The 25,203-nt window shown below is 42.5% G+C and overlaps 1 protein-coding gene across 1 annotated transcript in view; it reads left to right on the forward strand.

Annotated features, from left to right (window-relative positions):
* The first annotated feature begins 6,952 nt into the window (after nt 1-6,952).
* Nucleotides 6,953-25,203, forward strand: part of LOC126106525 (cytochrome P450 4g15-like) — an 80,421-nt gene continuing 62,170 nt past the window's right edge. Inside the window, exons 1-3 of the mRNA XM_049912852.1 lie at nt 6,953-7,069; nt 19,741-19,990; nt 23,506-23,707. Of these exons, the coding sequence (XP_049768809.1) occupies nt 19,776-19,990; nt 23,506-23,707 (417 nt within the window). The 5' untranslated portion in view covers nt 6,953-7,069; nt 19,741-19,775. The remainder of the gene's footprint in view (nt 7,070-19,740; nt 19,991-23,505; nt 23,708-25,203) is intronic.

Genomic DNA, 25,203 nt, shown 5'->3' on the forward strand with positions numbered 1-25,203 from the left:
GCAACAAAGTACCGTTCCACTCCCCATGGGAAACATATCTGTGCAAAACAGAATCACAGTCAATCACAAGAAATGAACGGAATGCAAAATTGGGAACAACAAAATCACAATGTACAGGTAACTGAAATCGTGAATGACCACTGCACAAGGACATCAGCGCAGTTAAACTGGATACGATAGAATTCCAGCATCTAATGTTGGTTGTGGAGCAGAATGTGGATTACAACCATACACACGTGTTTACACAAAGTAACATCTGTGATAATAAGAACACTAATAACAGCTGGCTATGCTCGGGTACGATGATGGAGAGAAGATGAAAGAATATTTGTGAAGTTATGAAGTGTAAAGAACCGAATACTGGAACAGTACAAACTGCAGTCCAGGCTAGTATATGTGGTATAGAGTTACCTTTGTACTCGACACAAGAGCTGCTATAAAAATAATGAATGATTTGTTTTATAAAAGAATGAGTAGTAGGAATAATGTACTTACTTAGCGAATACACAATTGTAAGGTGACTGGTGCTACTGGTGTCAGGTTGCAATGTGTTAAGGAGCAAGTGGATGTTAGAATGAGAAAAGGAGCATATACGTGCACATCCCTGACAGCAGAAAATTACCTGTACTCTGCATCCTGGCTCTTGTGTTCCTCTGGGCGAAAGGGGAAAGATTCGACTTTGTTCTATGTATTGATATATATATATTGATATATATTCTATGTATTGATATATCCTGTTTTATTAGAGATAGAGGTGATGAAGTGGTACGGAATTTGATTGTAATGCAAGAGGTTCATGGAAAATTCTATCGTGAACTGAAGGTTAGGTACACGAAGCATAAAATATTTCCGGAGAACAGAATGATGAGCAACCCAACATTAGATGCAGATGTTGACTGTAGTGTTGTGGACATATGTGATAAGATTAAGCAACCTAAATGTTTGGAGGAACACGGGAAGGTACAATTATATAATCTACTTGTCAAATATTTGTCTGTATTTCCCAAGAAAACAGTTTTGTTAAGGGATATAACAGGATGCGATACTTCATAAAACATTTTGCAATACAACTTACTCGGTTCTGTGGGCCAAGACAGAGGCGGTTAATAAAGAGACCAAAAGGTTGTTCTAGTGGGGGATAATTGAACCAACTTACTGATCCTGTAGTAGTCCACTTTTAATAATGGCTAATCGCTAATCAGATTATTATGCCAGCACGTACATCTCTCGAGAACTTTCAGGAACAAATACAAAGATTGTACGGTGTAAAGTACTTGACCAGGATAGATTTGCGCTCATCCCATAGGCAAATATTACTTTCCGAACAATCAAGTGAGTGCGCAGCATTCATATTTGCTGGCCAAGCCTCACACTTACGTGTACTACTATTTGGTTTGAATGAGGGCTAAACCAAGGACACATTATAAGGAAAAACTAAATACACCAAATGTATAACATAGAGGAAAAGGTACTATTAAAGGCCCATCCAAATGCTCCACTGTTCAAGAAGAAGAACAAGAAATGACAACACTTGTGTACAGGACTGTATACAGTTACCAATATACTGCACAGTGGAAGACATTTTCTTGTACATCCAGAAACATTGAAGCATAGAAGAGTTATACATCACAATGATTTGAAAAAAATATATTCATTAGTGATTTTCCGTCGCCCTTATTCGATAATTCAAGGTATTGACACATCCAGTCAGATGGAAGTGGGCTTCGTCTGTCCATAAAATCTTCCACGGCCAATCATTGTCCACTTCCATGCGAGCAAGAAATTCTAAAGCATAGGTCTCTCTTGCTGGCAGGACAACAGGAAGCAACTCGTGCACACGGGTAATTTTGAATGGTTAGCAAAGAAATGTGTTTCGTAGGATTTTACGCACCGTGCTCACGGGTATGTCCGATGTTCGGGCAACTCTCCGTGCACTACACTTTTGCACACCACCACTCGTCTCCTCCTGCATTACTGTGGCCACTGCTTCCACTCACGTCGAATCAATTCGTTTCCTCCCTCTACCAGGTTGCACATCAAAGAAACCGTCTTTTCGAATTTCCGAATCATTTTCTCGAGACCCACTGCAGTCAGTGTTTTTTCAAACCTGTCAGTGCCCGGAACTTCTGCAGAGCGACGCGTGCACAGTCATCATTCTTGTAATACAGCTCCACAAGTAGAGCGCGATCCTGCATTGAGACAGTAATGGCGAACGTCGCAGACGCGAAAGGAGGAAAAGCAGTGTACCCGGCGAGATTAAGCCAACTTCAGTGGATCGTGCGCATGACAGGTGTTTTCATTTACGTATCCTGACACGTACAGTGCCACCTATCGATCAATTTTTACACAATTTTTTTTCTTCCGCCATATGTTTTCCCCTTTCTCCGATAATATTCCGTTGCAATTTGACGTCTTTCAGACCAGTGGTGTCATTTCTACAGCGGTTTGAAAGTTTAATGATAATCACCCTATATATATACACTACCGGCCATTAAAATTGCTACACCACGAAGATGACGTGCTACAGACGCGAAATTTAACCGACAGGAAGAAGACGCTGTGATATGCTAATGATTAGCTTTTCTGAGCGTTCACACAAGGTTGGCGCCGGTGGTGACACCTACAACGTGCTGACATGAGGAAAGTTTCCAAACGATTTCTCATACAGAAACAGCAGTTGACCGGCGTTGCCTGGTGAAACGTTGTTGTGATGCCTCGTGTAAGAGGAGAAATGCGAACTATCACGTTTCCGACTTTGATAAAGGTCGGATTGTAGCCTATCGCGATTGCGGATTATCGTACCGCGACATCGCTGCTCGCGTTGGTCGAGATCCAATGACTGTTAGCAGAATATGGAATCGGTGAGTTCAGAAGAGTAATACGGAACGCCGTGCTGGATCCCAACGGCCTCGTATCACTAGCAGTCGAGATGACAGGCATCTTATCCGCATGGCTGTAACGGATCGTGCAGCCACGTCTCGATCCCTGAGTCAACAGATGGGGACGTTTACAACAACCATCTGCACGAACAGTTCGACGACGTTTGCAGCAGCATGGACTATCAGCTCGGCTGCGGTTACCTTTGACGCTGCATCACAGTCAGGAGCGCTTGCGATGGTGTACTCAACGCGGAACCTGGGTGCACGAATGGCAAAACGTCATTTTTTCGGATGAATCCAGGTTCTGTTTACAGCATCATGATGGTCGCATCCGTGTTTGGCGACATCGCGGTGAACGCACATTGGAAGCGTGTATTCGTCATCGCCATACTGGCGTATCACCTGGCGTGATGGTATGGGGTGCCATTGGTTACACGTCTGGGTCACCTCTTGTTCGCATTGACGGCACTTTGAACAGTGGACGTTACATTTCAGATGTGTCATGACCCGTGGCTCTATCCTTCATTCGATCCCTGCGAAACCCTACATTTCAGCAGGATAATGCACGACCACATGTTGCAGGTCCTGTACGGGCCTTTCTGGATACAGGAAATGTTCGACTGCTGCCCTTTCCAGCACATTGTCCAGATCTCTCACCAACTGAAAACGTCTGGTCAATGGTGGCCGAGCAACTGCTTCGTCACAATACGCCAGTCACTACTCTCGATGAACTGTGGTATCGTGTTGAAGCTGCATGGGCAGCTGTACCTGTACACGTCATCCAAGCTCTGTTTAACTCAATTCCCAGGCGTATCAAGGCCGTTATTAAGGCCAGAGGTGGTTGTTCTGGGTACTGATTTCTCAGGATCTATGCACCCAAATTGCCTGAAAATGTAATCACATGTCAGTTCTAGTATAATATATTTCTCCAATGAATACCCGTTTATCATATGCATTTCATCTTGGTGTAGCAATTTTAATGGCCAGTAGTGTACATTCTTAACTTGCGCGTTTCTGTCTATGTTGTGTTCGACGTCTTGAAAAAATAAAGGATAAACTGTTCGCGCAGATCAGTTAAGTTGCTTTAGCCATAATACAAGCTTCTAAAGTTTCGAAGTGGTGTAGCAATTTTAATGGCCAGTAGTTTAGTCATGGACTATCGTTGTCATTTTTGTCAGAGGCCCGTATATAAAACGAAGACGGGCCTCTGACGAAACGATAGTCCATGACTTTCCGCTTTTCTGATTATAAAGGTCTCAGCGGTACTCTCTGTAGCGAGGACAGGAACACCAATGAAACAAATGCAAAGGTACAACGCGCTCGCGGCTAAGATTAATCATTAATTAAGAAGTCCCAACGTCCCACGGGGCACCACATGCAGAGGCACAGATGTCAGAGCGTGAGCAGTACACTCCGAACGATTTTCCAGTAATGAATGGTCCCTGCATATGCGCCGACAATGAGGGCAAAACTCTCAGCTTCCACGTCCGCACGGAACGGATATCAGGGCTGTGCAAATCCACTGTAGGCCGTACTAGGACGCAGTCGATACATCGGCGTGACTGCAACTGCCCAAAGAATCGAAAAGTCGATTTCGGCACAAACAGAACTGGCGACCGAAAGAACCGTCGCTCGCGATAATTCACGCGTGATACTCTCACGCTGCGGCCCTTTCTCACCTCACAACCCACCGCCGGCAATTTCAAACTCCCTGAGCCAGCGATCATCTACTAAAACTGCAAGTTAAATACGGACTGTTGGGGCGCCACTGAAAGAAGTGTTCAGCCACATGTGAAACGTCAACAACGACCTGCAACAAATGATCAACATCGATTGCACCCGTACCATATTTCTGTCCACCAGGAATTGCTTGGTGACGTCTTTGAAAGTCGTGTACAGTTCTGCCACTGGGCACAAGAGAAATTACGGGACGATAACAGATTTTTTGTGCTCGTTCTATTTAGCGACGAAGCGTCATTCACCAACAGCGGTAACGTAAACCGGCATAATATGCACTATTGGGCAACGGAAAATCCACGATGACTGCGACAAGTGAAACATCAGCCACCTTCGCGAGTTAATATATGGTGCGGCATTATGGGAGGAAGGATAATTGGCCCCCATTTTATTGATGGAAATCTAAATGGTGCAATGTATGCTGATTTCCTACGTAATGTTCTACCGATGTTACTACAAGATGTTTCACTGCATGACTGAATGGTGATGTACTTAAAACATGACGGATGTCCGCCACACAGCTCTCGTGCGGTTGAAGCGGTATTGAATAGCATATTTCGTGACAGGTGGATTGGTCGTCGAAGCACCATAGCATGGCCCGCACGTTCACCGGATCTGACGTCCCCGGATTTCTTTTTGTAGGGAAACTTGAAGGATATTTGCTATCGTGATCCACCGGCAACGCCTGACAACATGCGTCAGCGCATTGTCAATGCGTGTGCGAACATTGCGGAAGGCGAACTACTCGCTGTTGAGAGGAATGTCGTCACACGTGTTGCCAAATGCATTGAGATTGACGGACTTCATTTTGAGCGTTTATTGCATTAATGTGGTATTTACAGGTTATCACGCTGTAACAGCATGCGTTCTGAGAAATGATAAGTTCACAAAGATACATGTGTGACATTGGTACAACCGAAATAAAATGTTCAAAGGTACCTACGTTCTGTGTTTTAATTTAAAAATCCTACCTGTTACCAACTGTTCGTCTAAAATTGTGAGCCATGTGTTTGCGACTATTACAGCGCCGTCTACCACAAAGCGAAAAAAGTGGTCCAACTTAAACATTCATATTTCTTTACGTACTACACGAATATGTAATAAAAAATGGGGGTTCCTATTTTAAAAAAACGCAGTTGATATCCCTTAGACCTATGGCAGCGCCGTCTAGCGGGCCAACCATAGCGCCATCTGGTTTCCCCCTTCAAGCTAGACGAGTTTCGTTCTTTGTAGTTTTTTCGTGTGACGCTTATTTCGTGAGATATTTGGCCCGGTCACGATCAATGGATCGCCCTGTATATATTTTCAGCTGTTGAATAGCTGTCCTCAATGCATCTAACTCAAATCATATAGACCCGTCCAGCTTTTGTCCACACCTTTTTTTACGCAATTTTCGTATATACTGTGGTGTCACCGCCAGACACCACACTTGCTAGGTGGTAGCTTTAAATCGGCCGCGGTCCATTAGTACATGTCGGACCCGCGTGTCGCCACTGTCAGTGATCGCAGACCGAGCGCCACCACACGGCAGGTCTTGAGAGACGTACTAGCACTCGCCCCAGTTGTACGGACGACTTTGCTAGCGACTGCACTGACGAAGCCTTTCTCTCATTTGCCGAGAGATAGTTAGAATAGCCTTCAGCTAAGTCCATGGCTACGACCTAGCAAGGCGCCATTAACCATTTCTAGAGAAAGTCTCACTTGTATCATCAAGAATGCTGTATACGTACTTTTCTTTATAGCATTCATTACGTATCCTTTTCAGACCTAACGCCAGCCGGCGTGTGTAAACGCGTGCCTTTCGGTTACCCGTCACTGTGGACTGGCTGTCTTGTCAGTCCACTACATATACATTGCCGGATTACAATAAAATCGCATAAAAAAACGTGTCGACGAAAGCTAGACGAGTCTATATGATTTGATTTAAATGCATTGAAGATAGGTATTCAACAGCTGCTATCTAGATCTGCAGTAAAAATACAGACTCGATACACTGAATTTGCGACTCACTGCTGTCTTTTTTTTTTTTTTTTTTAAATGCTATGGCACAACTTTTCCGGTGGGATATTACCATCTGATACGACATGTAGCTTATAAACTAGTGTGATATTCTGCCCTGATAATACGTGGCAGATAACAACGTCTCACAGTTCTATGTGATAACTCGTGGCTCTTTCCATCTGCTGGGAATTTCTAAACCCAGAGCACTCTTTTGCTGAGAGCCGATGCACGCTCTAGGTCATGCCTAAGAACCGGTGCGGGTGGTTCTGGGTGTGTCCAAGGCTGACGGGTGGCGCGTATAATAACAGCGCGTTGCATTCTGCACCGTGCAGTGCTGCACCGGCAGACGTCGCAGAAGTCCCACCGCAGCGCGGGCTCCTACGTCATCGGCGCTCCACCACTGCCTCAGGTGCCGTCCGTGTCCAGAGTTCGCGAGCAGCCCTCTCTGCCGTGTGAGTAGCCTTTCAAGGCGCGCTCTACCTTCAAGTGCTGCCAGTTCAAGTTTCTCATCATCTCCGTGACGCCTCCCCTCGAATTGGTCAAACCAATACGTATTGTCATACGGTAGTATGTTGTTGTTGTTGTGGTCTTCAGTCCTGAGACTGGTTTGATGCAGCTCTCCATGCTACTCTATCCTGTGCAAGCTTCTTCATCTCCCAGTACCTACTGCAACCTACATCCTTCTGAATCTGCTTAGTGTATTCATCTCTTGGTCTCCCCCTACGATTTTTACCCTCCACGCTGCCCTCCAATACTAAATTGGTGATCCCTCGATGCCTCAGAACATGTCCTACCAACCGATCCCTTCTTCTGGTCAAGTTGTGCCACAAACTTCTCTTCTCCCCAATCCTATTCAATACTTCCTCATTAGTTATGTGATCTACCCATCTAATCTTCAGCATTCTTCTGTAGCACCACATTTCGAAAGCTTCTATTCTCTTCTTGTCCAAACTATTTACCGTCCATGTTTCACTTCCATACATGGCTACACTCCATACAAATACTTTCAGAAATGACTTCCTGACACTTAAATCTATACTCGATGTTAACAAATTTCTCTTCTTCAGAAACGCTCTCCTTGCCATTGCCAGTCTACATTTTATATCCTCTCTACTTCGACCATCATCAGTTATTGTGCTACCCAAATAGCAAAACCTCTTTACTACTTTAAGTGTCTCATTTCCTAATGTAATTCCCTCAGCATCACCCGACTTAATTCGACTACATTCCATTATCCTCGTTTTGCTTTTGTTGATGTTCATCTTATACCCTCCTATCAAGACACGGTCCATTCCGTTCAACTGCACTTCCAGGTCCTTGGCTGTCTCTGACAGAATTACAATGTCATCGGCAAACCTCAAGGTTTTTATTTCTTCTCCATGGATTTTAATACCCACTCCGAATTTTTCTTTTGTTTCCTTTACTGCTTGCTCGATATACAGATTGAATAACATCGGGGAGAGGCTACAACCCTGTCTTACTCCTTTCCCAACCACTGCTTCCCTTTCATGTCCCTCGACTCTTATAACTGCCATCTGGTTTCTGTACAAATTGTAAATAGCCTTTCGCTCCCTGTATATGGTAGTATGCGGCATTATAAATATTTACATATAACAACGACCGACCACCAGAAGCTCTTTCGTATTTCATCACGTCCTCTGATTTTAGTCTATATTGTATTATTACTTTTTATTTCACCCTATTTTGTATATATGAACTGCTTGTGAAATACACTAACTGATCAAAAGTATCCGGACATCTGGCTGAAAATGACTTACCACTTCGTAGCGCCCTCCATCCGTAATGCTGGAATTCAATATGGTATTGGCCCACCCCTAGCCTTGATGATAGCTTCCGCTCTCGCAGGTATATGTTCACTCAGGTGCTGGAAGTTTTCTTTAAACTAAGCGAGGCGTAATTTGGCTTTACTGGCGTAATGTGTGGCTTATGAGCAGCCGCTCGACCATGAAACCCAGGTATTTTCACCTCCCGCCTAACTGCCATAGAACTTTCAGTGGGTCCTGATACAGTATGGTCTGGATGGATGTCTGCCTTTTGCACATTACTACCCTCTTCAACTGTCCGAGGACTCTGTCACTGCCGGCCGGGTTGGCCGAGCGGTTCTAGGCGCTACAGTCTGGAACCGCGCGACCGCTACGGTCTCAGGTTCGAATCCTGCCTCGGGCGTGGATGTGTGTGATGTCCTTAGGTTAGTTAGGTTTAAGTAGTTCTAAGTTCTAGGGGACTGATGACCTCAGAAGTTAAGTTCCATAGTGCTCAGAGCCATTTTTGAACTCTGTCAGTCAACAGACGAGATCGGCCTGTATGCCTTTGTGCTGAACGTGTCCCTTCACGTTTCCACTTCACAATCACATCGGAAACAGTGGACCTAGGGATGTTTAGTAGTGTGGAAATCTCGTATGACACAAGTGACACCCAGTCACCTGACCACCTTCGACATCCGTGAGTCCCTCGGAGCGCCCCATTCTGTTCTTTCACGATATCTAATGGTTGCTGAGGTCGTTGATATGGCGTACCTGGTAGTAGGTGACAGCACAGTGCATCTGATATGAAAAACGTATGTTTTGGGGTGTCCGGATACTTTTGATCACATAGTGTAACTCTGTAATCGTTGCACCTGGGCTCTTACTTGAAATTTATGCATTTACGTGAGTTTATGGACTCTAAAATGTGATATCCCATAGTTGGACTAATTGGTACGTCTGATGTGTTTGTAGTTCGAATGTTTGTTACCTCTTGTGAGTTTTGTCATTCGTTGTCTCGCTCTCGTAAGGTACGGACGCTATTCTGCTGTGCTCATTGTAAAGATTATTATACAAATGATAATTAGGTCTTCTTGATACAGTATGAAGTTTTATTTGCAACAAAACCCATGTCACTTTTATATGATTTTCAATTTGCATGATGTGTTGTTAGAGGCTCGCTGGAACAGATGCGTCGACGGGACATTGTTAGTGGGCGTTAATGACCGAACACTTTTTTCTGCGTCTTACGCTACACGACCCTCAGATACTTCGACTGGTCATTTTATTTGTGTCTTGCAGGATTTTCACCCAAGCTATGCAAAGAATGAGTCGGTCAGTCGTCGACTAACAATGACGTCGTTGTACGGCTTACATCACTCTGAAAAGGCCCCACGAACATTTAAAAGTTTTTGATGGCGGTTAATTTCCCTTATATTTTTGCATTCTCACCATCACGAAGAAGTTGGTATGGAGCGTTGGATGTATTACAGCGCAGAGCCGTACGTATTGCAGACGACAATAAGCGGAACCACCATATGTTGATACCTACCCTGTCCTTTTTTAAAAATCTATATTAAATCACTGAAATTACTGTTTTTGAATCTCTTTAAAGGGGTAGGACGTCAAAAATTTAAAAAAAAATTACAGACACATGCCTATTTTGTAGCACACGTCTTCCTAAATAGTTTGACGTATAAAACACATATACAGGGTGTTTCAAAAATGACTGGTATATTTGAAACGGCAATAAAAACTAAACGAGCAGCGATAGAAATACACCGTTTGTTGCAATATGCTTGGGACAACAGTACATTTTCAGGCTGACAAACTTTCTAAATTACAGTAGTTACAATTTTCAACAACAGATGGCGCTGCAAGTGATGTGAAAGATATAGAAGACAACGCAGTCTGTGGGTGCACCATTCTGTACGTCGTCTTTCTGCTGTAAGCGTGTGCTGTTCACAACGTGCTAGTGTGCTGTAGACAACATGGTTTATTCCTTAGAACAGAGGATTTTTCTGGTGTTGGAATTCCACCGCCTAGAACACAGTGTTGTTGCAACAAGACGAAGTTTTCAACGGAGGTTTAATGTAACCAAAGGACCGAAAAGCGATACAATAAAGGATCTGTTTGAAAAATTTCAACGGACTGGGAACGTGACGGATGAACATGCTGGAAAGGTAGGGCGACCACGTACAGCAACCACAGAGGGCAACGCGCAGCTAGTGCAGCAGGTGATCCGACAGCGGCCTCGGGTTTTCGTTCGCCGTGTTGCAGCTGCGGTCCAAATGACGCCAACGTCCACGTATCGTCTCATGCGCCAGAGTTTACACCTCTATCCGTACAAAATTCAAACGCGGCAACCCCTCAGCGCCGCTACCATTGCTGCACGAGAGACATTCGCTAACGATATAGTGCACAGGATTGATGACGGCGATATGCATGTGGGCAGCATTTGGTTTACTGACGAAGCTTATTTTTACCTGGACGGCTTCGTCAATAAACAGAACTGGCGCATATGGGGAACCGAAAAGTCCCATGTTGCAGTCCCATCGTCCCTGCATCCTCAAAAAGTACTGGTCTGGGCCGCCATTTCTTCCAAAGGAATCATTGGCCCATTTTTCAGATCCGAAACGATTACTGCATCACGCTATCTGGACATTCTTCGTGAATTTGTGGCGGTACAAACTGCCTTAGACGACACTGCGAACACCTCGTGGTTTATGCAAGATGGTGCCCGCCACATCGCACGGCCGACGTCTTTAATTTCCTGAATGAATATTTCGATGATCCTGTGATTGCTTTGGGCTATCCGAAACATACAGGAGGCGGCGTGGATTGGCCTCCCTATTCGCCAGACATGAACCCCTGTGACTTCTTTCTGTGGGGACATTTGAAAGACCAGGTGTACCGCCAGAATCCAGAAACAATTGAACAGCTGAAGCAGTACATCTCATCTGCATGTGAAGCCATTCCGCGCCAGACACGTTGTCAAAGGTTTCGGGTAATTTCATTCAGAGACTACGCCATATTATTGCTACGCATGGTGGATATGTGGAAAATATCGTACTATAGAGTTTCCCAGACCGCAGCGCCATCTGTTGTTGAAAATTGTAACTACTGTAATTTCGAAAGTTTGTCTGCCAGAAAATGTACTGTTGTCCCAAGCATATTGCAACAAACGGTGTATTTCTATCGCTGCTCGTTTAGCTTGTATTGCCGATTCAAATATACCGGTCATTTTTGAAACACCCTGTATTTGAAACATTATAAGGCACGTTATTTGGTCTTAAGTGTACCAAGATGCAGCGCCACATCACCTTGCACAACATGCTTCTGTCACGTGAGTGTATTTCGCTCTGTAGAATTCGGATGTTTATATTTGCGCCAGAGATTGTCATACGTGAAACAAAAGTCTACTGATATACTTCGTCTGCTGCTGTTGACGTCCATTGTTTTGATTGCTGATTTTGTTTGTTCTCTGTTTTGAAAGGCTTGCAGTGTGGTGTTGTGAATTTTGAAACGATTTTCATTTGGCTGTGTTGCTTTGTGTCCGTTTGTCGCATATTATCGCACAAGATGCCTAGGATTCACAGGGGACTTGAAAAAATGAAGCAAGCAGTTTGGGCCTTATACTTCCACAAAATGTCCACAGACAATAACCTTATTCATAACTTGTGCCCAAAAGAAAGCGAATCATGGTATGGCTGTCAAAGGCCAATTGCTGGTGGTGAAGAATATCATCACAGGAATTCTCTACAAAATGCTGCAATGGAAGCTTTCAAGCCTATATTCAGGGACCTTGCAAATGAAAACTCCAGAATGAGATTTTCACTCTGCAGCGGAGTGTGCGCTGATATGAAACTTCCTGACAGATTAAAACTGTGTGCCGGACCGAGACTCGAATTCGGGACCTTTGCCCGCGAAAGGCACACAGTTTTAATCTGTCAGGAAGTTTCAAATGAAAACTTATTGAAGAAATGTCCTCCTGTACCCAAAACCCAAATGAAAGTTTTAACCAATGTGTATGGGAAAGATTGACAAAAGCCATTTTTGTGGGAAGAAATGCACTGGGTATTGGTGTTTATGATGAAGTTTCATGTTTTAATGATGTTGTGCAAAGCAGGAAATATGTTTTAGAGAAAATGGGAATTAAACCCCGTGTGAACTGCATCAAAGCTTTGTATGCGGTAGACTGACAGCTTGCAGTGAAAGCAGATAACTCATTTTTGGAGGTAATAAAGTCAAGAAGAGAGCATCATAGGAACGTGAAAAGGATGAAAACTGATTTAGAAAATGGAAAAGAAGCTGCTCATGCTGCTGGACAGTTCTACAAGAATGCTATATACATGCAGAAACTTCAACGGCCATTTTCCACAAAACACAAATTTCTGTACTTAGGTACATGTAACATCCAAAATAAATATCCTATTACCTTCAAACTTGGTATGCTTATTAACCACAAACTCCTTAATGCAAAACTCTAGAATTTTCCAAATCTATTGAAAACTGTGGTAAAAATCGGGATAATTAACAATAAAATTTGAGTTTTTTCTAAACACGAAGTTTAAAATGTAACAGCTAATTCATTTTTTCATAAATTAAATAAATTCTACAGAGTCATACACCTATAAGTATGGTTTGTATGCCGTGCAAAATTCATCGAAGACCCTCTCTTTCTTATGAAGAAAAGTGTACCTATAGCAACAAATGCAGCCAATAGTAAGTGAAAAAAATGATGAATTTTCACATGTAAAAAAGATTATTTTGTTATATTTTTGAACTTTCACTGCTTTGAGTGTGAATCCTGAGTCCTTCCTGGTCACGCTGACAAAGTTTTATGAATTTATTTGTAAAAGTATAGACAGTGGAAATTAAAATGTCCCGTGGTGTCTCTCGTGCTCCAAGTCGGTCCGTTTGAAGTCCTACGGCCCTTAAGGGTAGTAACGTGTCAGAATACCACAGCACTTTGTGCCAATTCCCACTTGGCGCTCAGTTTTACCTTCATGTGGATACAGAAATAATGTTTGAATAGAGTATAAAATCAGGTTTTCTGGTAAAGACCTACTTTGTGTACACTTCCATGCAAACAGAGAAGGGCACCCGTATGCAATTGAGGGGAAGTGCAAGGGAGGGAAAGCTATATTGCAGTCTAGCCGACGGGCAAAGGTGTTAGAGACGGCACGAGCACACGTTAGAAAATTTAAGGGATGTTTCCAGAATGAGATTTTCACTCTGCAGCGGAGTGTGCGCTGATATGAAACTTCCTGGCAGATTAAAACTGTGTGCCCGCACACTCCGCTGCAGAGTGAAAATCTCATTCTGGAAACATCCCCCAGGCTGTGGCTAGGCCATGTCTCCGCAATATCCTTTCTTTCAGGAGTGCTAGTTCTGCAAGGTTCGCAGGAGAGCTTCTGTAAAGTTTGGAAGGTAGGAGACGAGATACTGGCAGAAGTAAAGCTGTGAGACCGGGCGTGAGTCGTGCTTCGGTAGCTCAGATGGTAGAGCATTTGCCCGCGAAAGGCAAAAGTCCCAAGTTCGAGTCTCGGTCGGGCACACAGTTTTAATCTGCCAGGAAGTTTCAAATTTAAGGTAGTTTATTTTACAAATGCAGCGTGCGAAATGTACAATTTGATCATAAACAGTAGATTCACTGTTAGGAAGATGTTCACAGATCTTCAGACATTACAAATAATACAGTTCATACGGTTCATCGTTTGACATGATGCTTTGAATCTGACTCATGTGCTCACCGAAGTAAATTTGACTTTCAATAGAAATTTAAATTAATCAATGGAAAGAAAAGTGTTAAAATTAACTGGAGCAGACAGCCATTGTTGATGGCGGATGAATCTTTCTTAAAGGCCAAACTGACTACTAGAAAAATGCTATACAGTTTGGAAAACATTACACCTTTCAATATCACCATCAGTTTTACGGGGCCAGTGTCTGTTATTTATGGATGAAACGGAATCATAGCTTGGAGACTGTGGCCAGATCATTTAATGTTCGGCGCTTGCATTCAAGTTTGCAAAACGCTTCGTGACGATTGACAATCTCAGGGACGCTGTAACAAGTTGCAAATGAATAAATAGCAGAATACTAGTCGTAAGTATTCGGCTTCTGTGTCTCCTCTTGACGATCCGTTAAGCTCGTATTGGTCGTTCGCCGTGACAGTAAAGCAGTAAAACATTTCTTGTGTCATATATCTATTAGGAGAACTGGTAAAATGAGAACGCACGAGACTTGATTAATTTACATAAATTTAACTGCAAATAGTTCTAAAAATAGTACGTGACGCTTACGTCACGTTTGTCTACACAAAAGAATAAGTACTTACTTATACGGAAGGAACGCAGCTATCAATATGAAGGCTAACAAACAAGAGAGAGTAGGAACGCTCTTCACTTACTTCCTATAACAAAAAAAGAACGTATCACAATCGTTGAAATCAGACACGTGTTGACTGCAGCTATTTTTTTTTTGAAATATTGTGTATGAAATAATAATTGCATTTCACAAAATTAAATCACGTAAACTATTTAGATTTGAAGCTATTTACAGTAAATAAATAGATAAATGCACGTTTTTGTGCTTTCCGTCGTTTTTACGACGTTAAATTTACATGCTTTACATGCTTCAGATCTACATCTACATGATTACCCTGCAATTCACAATTTAGTGCCTGGCAGAGCAGCGAGCGGGAAAAAAGAACACTTAAATCTTTTCGTAGCAGCTCTGATTTTTCTTATTTCATGAGGATGAGCATTTCTCCCTATGTAGGCGGGTGTCAGCAAAATATTTTCACACTCTGAGGAGAAAGTTGATGGTTGAAATTACACGAGAAGAACCTGCCGCAGCGAAAAACGCCTTTCTTTAAAGGATTGCCAACCCAATTCGCGTATCGTATTCGTGGTACACCCTCACCTGTTACGCAGTAATACACGGAGCTCCATTTCTTTCAACTTTTTCTGTTTCCTCCTTCGATCCTATCTGATACGGATCCTACACCGCACAGCAGAGCTCCAGAAGAGGGCGGATAAGTGTGGTGTAGGCCGTCTCTATATTACACCTGTTGCATCTTGTAATAGATCGCATTCTTTAGTTTGACACCTCCACCACATTATCAACGTCATCGTTCCAATTTAAGTTGTTTGTAATTGTAGCCCCTAAGTATTTGGTTGCTTTCACAGTCTTTAGACGTGTTTGATTTGTCGTGTAACCGAAAATTAACGGATTCGTTTTAGTACTCACGTGGATAACTTTACACCTTTCATTATTTAGAGTCAATTGCCACTTTTCTCGCAATTAGGTTGCAGTAGGTACTGGGAGATGAAGAAGCTTGCACAGGATAGAGTAGCATGGAGAGCTGCATCAAACCAGTCTCGGGACTGAAGACCACAACAACAAATGTATCTCGTCTAAATCATTTTACAGGAGGTTTTAGTCATCTGCCGACTTTACAAATCGCGAAATGGCAGTATCATCTGAGGACTCTAAGTTATGCAGATCAGGAACAGTAGAGGATCCATGACACTCCCTTGGGGAACGCCAGATATTGCTTCTGTTTCACCCGATAACTCACGATCAGTTACTAGCAACTGCGACCTTTCTTGCAGGGAACCACGAATGCAGTCTTTGAAAAGGCTATGTTCAAGCATCCACTTAGGCACGTTAATGAAAATAACATACTGTCAGAGTCACAGTTTGGGTTTCTTAAGGGTTCTGATATTGAGAAGGCTATTTACACTTACAGTTCCAATGGCTCTGAGCACTATGGGACTTAACTTCTGAGGTCATCAGTCCCCTAGAACTTAGAACTACTTAAACCTAACTAACCTAAGGACATCACACACATCCATGCCCGAGGCAGGATTCGAAACTGCGGCCGTAGCGGTCGCGCGGTTCCAGACTGTGGTGCCTAGAACCGCTCGGCCACCCCGGCCGGCACACTTACAGTGAAAATTTCCTTAATTCATTAGACAACAAATTAGAGGCAACTGGCATCTTCTGTGATCTGTCAGAAGCACTTCACTGTGTGAATCACAGCATTCTTTTAAGTAAATTAAAATATTATGGCCTCCCTGGAAGTGCTCCATACTGATTTCAGTCAGAATGAGATTTTCACTCTGCAGCGTAGTGTGCGCTGATATGAAACTCCCTGGCAGATTAAAACTGTGTGCCGGACCGAGACTCGATCTCGGGACCATTGCCTTTTGCGGGCAAGTGCTCTACCAACTGAGCTACGCAAGCACGACTCACGCCCCGTCCTCACAGCTTTACTTCTGCCAGTACCTCGTCTCCTACCTTCCAAACTTTACAGAAGCTCTCCTGCGAACCTTGCAGATCTAGCACTCCTGAAGAAGTTATAGTGAAGAAAATTCAGAATTTAAACACTTGTATCGTGCATGCAGATTGCATATAATGGTTTACCAAATAGCGTAGAAAGAATTTCTTGTTGTAAGACAGCAGACGTTCTTTAGTGCCGATGAGGAATATTTGCTTGGAACAGCAGAAACGTGTCACATCTGTGAAGAGTGCTTCAAGCAAACAAAAGAGAAGCGAAGAGGTCATTGCCACCTTTACAGGCAGATTTCGTGGTGCTGTACTTCATAACTGTAAATTATAGAATTAATTTCACGGTACCCATTGTGTTTGACAATCTAACGAATTGCTCTGGACTCTTTATAATCATGAACATTAGCGAACAAATGGAAGAAACACTCAAAATAAATCAACTCCGTGTTTCTGTAATAGCAGCAAATACAGTAAAATATAAGCCATCTACTAAATCTATTACAGTTGAAACGTGTTCGTATTGGTTTATACTCGTGTTTGTAAGGGTCTGGTCGGAATCTGAGAAACATATAAAGCTTCTTTTGATATCGAAATATGTAAATATCAGTGCAGGGCAACAGAGCTGTGTTAAAATTTAATTTTGAATGGAAATATGTGTAGCTCAACGCTACACGATGTGGAATACAGACCAGACGGTATATCAAACAGTTCGTATGCGAGAAAGCAATCCGTTTTCAGTGAGATTTACATATGCCACCTGGCAGCAAAACAAAATGATTCATTAAAATATTGGCCCTGAATATAGCTAATCTTTAGTCTTGCAAACAATCACTGTACCAGTACTGATATTGTAATAACAGAGCAAATGAATATAAAAATTAACGCATCTTACTTTGTGATAAGACTGCTTGAAAATTAACAAGATAGCGATTTACCGAATCGTTTACCGGCATTAAGCCTCAGAATTACAGTGTGACAATCACGGCGCCTTACAAGGCATATGAGCTTCGATGGTAATTGAATTTACTGGAATATCTCCATACACGGAACGCTCGTTTGCTCTGAAACCTGTCACTATTAGGATAATACTGAGACTGTCAAAACTCGGATTGCCATGTGCAATCCAAGACGGCATAAAACAAATTTTCAGAAAAAATGCTTCTCAGTACACTACCTGCGATGCACAATTGCGCAATACGACTATACAAACACAGTTATCTAATTTTAACGACTGATAAATGATAACTATGTTTCATTAAGCCACGACAATAATACAGCTTTTCATAAAGTTCTCACATCCAGAGAAGTTAGCAAAATTTACTAATAATTTTTCTGTGTACAATTACTTTCCTTGACAGTTGTTTGCACTATAAGACGAAATCATATGTTACATTTATGGTTCAAACTTGTTGAAAATAGTAATGGCAAATAAGACAGTTACCTTCTACAGTGGGATATCACAGAGACATAAAACTTCGCTTTGTAGGTTTCGTCAAATTCCGGAAAAATGTATCTCATATTTAGAGACCAAAGAATTGAAAATAACGAGAGAGTATTTTCCCAACAGCTAGCAGATTTACACTACTGGCCATTAAAATTGCTACGCCACGAAGATGACGCGCTACAGACGCGAACTTTAACCGACAGGAAGAAGATGCTGTGATATGATTAGCTTTTCAGATCATTCACACACGGTTGGCGCCGATGGTGACACCTACAACATGCTGACATGAGGAAAGTTTCCTACCGATTTCTCATACCAAACAGCAGTTGACCGGCGTTGCCTGGTGAAACGTTGTTGCGATGCCTCGTGTAAGGAGGAGAAATGGGTACCATCACGTTTCCGACTTTGATAAAGGACGGATTGTAGCGTATCGCGATTGCGGTTTATCGTATCGCGACATTGCTGCTCGCGTTGTTCGAGATTCAATGACTGTTAGCAGAATATGGAATCGGTGGGTTCAGGAGAGTAATACGGAACGCCGTGCTGAATCCCAACGGCCTCGTATCACTAGCAGTCGAGATGACAGGCATCTTATCCGCATGGCTGTAACGGATCGTGCAGCCACGTCTCGATCCCCGAGTCAACAGATGGGTACGTTTGCAAGACAACAACCATCTGCACGAACAGTTCGACGACATTTGTAGCAGCATGGACTATCAGCTCGGAGACCGTGGCTGCGGTTACCCTTGACGCTGCATCACAGACAGGAGCGGCTGCGATGGTGTACTCAACGACGAACCTGGGTGCACGAATGTCAAAACGTCATTTTTTCGGATGAATCCAGGTTCTGTTTACAGCATCATGATGATCGCATCCGTGTTTGGCGACATCGCGGTGAACGCACCTGGGAAGCGTGTATTGGTCACCGCCATTCTGGAGTTTCAACCGGTGTGATGGTATGGGGTACCATTGGTTACACGTCTCGGTCACCTCTTGTTCGCATTGACGGCACGTTGAACAGTGGACGTTACATTTCAGATGTGTTACGACGCTTGGCTTTACTCTTCATTCGGTCCCTGCGAAACCCTACATTTCAGCCGGATAATGCACGACCGCATGTTGCAGGTCCTGTACGGGTCTTTCTGGATACAGAAAATGTTCGACTGCTGCCCTGGCCAGCACATTCTCGAGATCTCTCACGAATTGAAAAGTCTAGTCAGTGGTGGCCGAGCAACTGGCTCGTCACAATACGCCAGTCACTACTCTTGAGGAACTGTGGTATCGTGTTGAAGCTGCATGGGCAGCTGTACCTGTACACGCCATCCAAGCCCTGTATGACTCAATGCCCAGGCGTATCAAGGCCGTTATTAAGGCCAGAGGTGATTGTTCTAGGTACTGATTTCTCAGGATCTATGCACCCAAATGGCGTGAAAATGTAATCACATGTCAGTTCTAGTATAATATATTTTTCTAATGAATACCCGTTTATCATCTGCATTTCTTCTTGGTGTAGCAATTTTAATGGCCAGTAGTGTAGTTGCCACCCTTACTGAACTTGCCTGCGCACAGTAATGAAAACCATGCAAAGAGTGACCAGCTGTGCTTCTGACTGCAGGTTGGTAACCAGTAGCCGTCCTTGGTTGTTGGGCCATGGTGTGGTGGTCGTGGTTGTTGGCGCAGCTGGCGGTGTGGTGGTGCGCCGGCGTGGCGGCGGTACTGTGGTGGCTATGGGTCACCAGACCCCGCGTGGACGTTCCAGGGCCGCCCACGCTGCCCATCATCGGCAACATTCTGGAATTCCGCGAGGTTCCGGTGACCCTACGGAAGTTTCGAGAACTCCACCACCGGTATGGAGACTTGATTAGGTGAGCTTCTAGTGCCTCTGTGTGGACAGTGATCAAAGGTATTTAATATTCATGTCATTATCTATAATATTGGTACTAGAGCATATGTCAACCACTATTTGTTAACTCTTCCTCATTTTAACAATCTTACTTTGGTTGTGTTCTTCTTTTTATTGCTTTTTATTACTGTAATGCCTTTTTACGTTAGAAGCTCACTACAGACTTCAACTATTGTATGCCCCCTTTATTTTCCCTGTTTCAATTAATTATTGAAAACTAGTGTACGCCGACATTAGTGACATCTGGTGAACTTACAACACAAACATCTTGTGGCTACTGTAGGGCAGCTTGTTTTGAACAGTAGTACTACTGACAACATGACTCGTACATATGATGTCATTTATATGTATTTGACGATGCTGGTGCTGATTCTGCATTTAACATTTGATGATGCCAATATGGCTGCAGTAGATTAGGGCTTTGTTTTTATGAAACAGGTATGCCTCTTCATACTTAAAGCGCACAAATGTATGTATTGCCAGTGCTACTTTTCATTATGGTCTATGTACTGTTTTTAAGCTGTAGGCAATCTGCGAGTGTATTAATGTTTTTCCCAGTTTTGCGGCAGATCTGGTGATGGTCATTAAAGACCGAAACCGGTAATCTGTCAACAAAAAGTTTGTGACCATAGACGTAAATGAAAGGAAACTTAGTGATCATCCGTTTGACAGAATACAGATAGAAGTTGACCACAGTGGTAACAGATTCACAGCATTCGTCAGTGTGAGCCACATCGTAAGATTTCTATTTGTCCACCAGTTTATCTGTTAGAAGCGTGATTCCACACTTACGAACCACCCTGTATGGAGGTGGACGCTTGGGCAGTGGCTGGCTGTTAACGTAACACTCGGAAAGAAAAAAAATGCTGTCTAATCTTCAGAAATCAGTGGTATAGTTATGTAGACTCGGATACTCTTCGATAAGTTGAAGCCTTACGGAATTAAGAGGAAAAGTGAACAATGGTTCTTTTCATAACTATAAACTAAAACTGAATTTTTTACTCCACTGTCAGAAACACGGTTTCGCAGACAAACTCTAAAAGTAATGACTTAGGACACCATACGGTCTCAGTTCCTAGGCGGTAACGTTGAAAGCATTCTATCACTCGAATCCTTATGTATAGATGACATACTTCAACGAGACAATTCCTAGATGATAGCGATGAGAATGTGGAAAACTTCTTTGAAAAAAGATGGTACCACTCCACTGTTGATCAGCACGTTGGTCTTCATGATACGTTCATCGAATCTGCCTGCCTCATGGTTTGCCAGGTATTATTCGTCCCCATCCTCCATCACCACCATTAAATTGTTGTGGATAGAGATATAAAGAATTATTAGACAAGACCACCCTATAGAGCTATCCCCCCCTCCCCCCCCCCCACACACACACAAAAGAAAAAAAAATCCGCAGCCCCACAGTTACACTCACTTTCTCTCTCTCTCCCTTTTCACACACACAAAAAGCAAAGTACTTGTAATAATAATAATAATAATAATAATAATAATAATGAAAAATCCTCAGACCTGTTCTCTCTCTCCCTCTGTCTCTCACACACACTCACACACACACACACACACACACACACACACACAAAAGATGCACAAACTCCTCTGAAAGATTCAGAACAACTGCTGGGAACACCTTCAACTGTTCCCCCGTCAGCCATCTTGTTTTTACACCTTCAACTGTCCCACTGTCCGCCATGTTTGTTTTTATAGCTGGTAAACAGTGAAACAGTGACAGTGACAGTAACAGCTCAATATATAGTATCCATCTTCTAATATGCAGCTCCTTGTATTGACCGTGTTTGCAGTTAAAAATTTTTGATGTGAGGTCCGCCAGTTATGCAAAACACCGCTTTTCTCAGTACCCAAACATGTTTCAGCACCACTGTGCCATAATCAGTGGTTTTTCGTTTTTTCATTAAGTTGTCCCTGTATTTGTTGTAGAACTTGCTGGGGAATGCCTGGCAGGGCGACGAAATATCCATCTTTTGATATGCAACTCCTTGTGTTGGCCATGTTTGCAGTTAAAAATTTTTGGATGTGAGGTCCGCCAGTTATGCAAATCACCGTTTTTCTCAGTACCCAAACATGTTTCAGCACCACTGTGCCATAATCAGTGGTGTTTCGTTTTTTCATTAAGGTGTTCCTGTATTTGTTGTAGAACTTACTGGGGAATGCCTGGCTGGGCGACGGAATATCCATCTTTTGATATGCAACTCCTTGTGTTGGCCACGTTTGCAGTTAAAAATTTTTGTATGTGAGGTCCGCCAGTTATTCTAAACACCGTTTTTCTCAGTACCCAAACATGTTTCGGCACCACTATGCCATCATCAGTGGGTTTTCGTTTTGTCATTAAGGTGTTCCTGTATTTTTTTGAGCTTGCTGGGGAATGCCTGGCTGGGTGTTTTGCATAACTGGCAGACCTCACATCCAAAAATGTTTAACTGCAAACAAGGCCAATACAAGGAACTGCATATCAAAAGATGGATATTTCGTCGCCCAGCCAGGCATTCCCCAGCAAGCTCTACAACAAATACAGGAACACCTTAATAAAAAAAACCCAAAACCCACTGATGATGGCACAGTGATGCTGAAACATGTTTGGGTACTGAGAAAAACGGTGTTTTGCATAGCTGGCGGACATCACATCCAAAAAAATCAATATATAGTGTCTGACAGTGATAAGATGAGGAAATAGAGAACGTAAGTGAAATATCATGTAAATAGACACACACACACACACACACAGATATATATATATATATATATATATATATATATATATATATATATATATAATTTCAGGCATAGAAATAACAATTTTCAAATCGTAATTTTGGCTTAAGTAATTTATCTACTTTAAGCTGTACGTGGTTGCAGATGACAACCTGTGGAACAAAACAGTCACTGTAGAAACACAATACAACAGAAAAACCACACCATGTAGCAAAAAGGTATGAATTCAAATTTTAAATGTTTTTTCAAATATCTGTAATTACGATTTAAAAACTAATAGTTACATGTATACAGACAGTAAAGAACATTCTTTATCTTTAACAGCCATAAAATAAATGCCTACTGATGGCGCTGAAACTGCAGTGAAACATGTATGGGTTAAAAAACAAAATTGTATTTTGCTAAAGGCGGACCCTATCCAAAAGCATATGTAGAGGTATAAAGGATGACGAGAGAGATCTGCAGAAGCAGACGCAGGCAATCTTCAATTTCTGCCAAAAACTTTTAGTTTCTCTGAGTGCACCAAATGGAGACGTACAACCATACAAATTCTTAATGTCTCGCACGTATCACGTAGAATCGGATAAATGTCTTCACTGTCGTATCGCGGTGTGCTTAACTTGTTCTTGAACTTTGGCTTACACATGATTTTAGTTATTAATCGCGTAGGGTGATTTTTTTCAGCCACACCAAGAAATGATGATGCGGGTACCGTTGTTATGCTGGTGGCAGGTTCTACCTGGGTCCAGTTCTGGTGGTGGTTGTGGCGCACCCGGACGATGTGCAGCAGACCCTGCTGACGTCCAAGATGGTGGACCGCGACCCCTTCACCACGCACGCCATGCGGGTCTTCGCCGGCGATGGGATACTCTCCAGCAGTGGTGACCGGTGGAAGACACACCGGAAACACGTCAGCCACACGTTCCGCTCTGAGGTGAGTTAACCAGCCTGCGTTAAGTTGCATCCTCTATCGGCAGCCACTCGAAGGTGCACTGTAGTAGTGAAGCAACGTAAATCACCTAAGGGGCTCCGGAACGCCCTATACTTGCAATGTTAAAATAACGCTCGTAAATTACATCTTTCCTCACAAAGTATTTGAGGTAGGAAGTTGAACTTTTTACAGATTATTTATTGGAATATGGGCTACAACTTAACATAGGGATTTTACAAAATTTTAGTTCAGTTATTAAAGATGATTTTTTTCTATTGTAATGAAAATTCACAACATTTTTTTGCAATTTTTTATTTATATATTCAAAAATATACAGTTTTTTGGAAAAAGGCTGTGTTAAATTATGCAGAAGGTACTGTCTAACATTTACTGAAAGTTTGAAGCAAATATGTTTGGAAGATCCTTAGAAAACATGTAATTAGTATGAGAAAATAAAAGCTTTGGGAATCGAGCGACAAAGATTGGATTAACTTTTTACTGCATTCCAGGTCCATAGGATGGATTATCTTCATCCTCTGTAAACTCCTCCTCCAGCTTCCTCTTGTTCCTCCTCCTGTTTACTCTCGCTTGTATTTCTAGACTCTTTACAGCCCTGTCTGCAGCCCGAAGGCGTTCCTTGTCTAAAGCAAGCATCGCTCGTACCATGTTAGAACCTATCTTCATTCCCATATTTCTAAACAACATTTCTCCTTTTCTTAAAAGCCTGCAGAGGATTTCTAATAACTTTACTTTTACTCATTATTATACTTCAACAAAACAGAGACTCAAGAAACAGAATTAATTACGAATATTTTCGAGATAACGACAGAGTAAATAAACATGAAACAATCGACAATCACACCAGCGATATATATTGAACCATATATTGAACCATCACAGGTTAGCCACAACACATACTTTATCTCACATCACTAAAATGTACCTGATGAACACGGACGTTAATAATAACACCATTTGACAGCAGTTTAACAGCGCCACAGTGGGTCACGCCCATGTAGAACACATTTCAAAAAAAATTTAAAAATACTTGTAGTCTTCGGAATTGAATAAATTATATATCTATTAATACGTAATAGTCTGCAGATTCAGAAAACGCAAAAAAGTAAAAATTGAACTTTTCATGATTTTGAGCCTTTCCGGAGCCCCTTAATGAAAGCAAGTCTTTTGGTCCAGACTATCTAACAATTAGCTTCCCTTTTGAGTATGCTGGTGCAATAGCTTTGTACTTAACAAACATATACGGGATGTTCAAAAAGTCTCTCCGCAGTGCCGTAATGTTGAAAGTGTCCCCCCTGTGGTTGAATACACAATTCAATTTGTCTAATCATGTTTCCAAACACAAGCTGTAACATTTCTTCTGTAACAGAAGCAGTAAAAGTAGAAAGTAGATGTAGTTGTATAAAGTGGATATTGCAGTTTTCAATTCATCGACGGATTTTGGACGTTTTTTTTTAGACAGTCAGGTGGTGTTAGGTCAG

This window comes from Schistocerca cancellata, chromosome 10 (assembly GCF_023864275.1).
Source record: "Schistocerca cancellata isolate TAMUIC-IGC-003103 chromosome 10, iqSchCanc2.1, whole genome shotgun sequence".
NCBI classification, from domain to species: domain Eukaryota; kingdom Metazoa; phylum Arthropoda; class Insecta; order Orthoptera; family Acrididae; genus Schistocerca; species Schistocerca cancellata.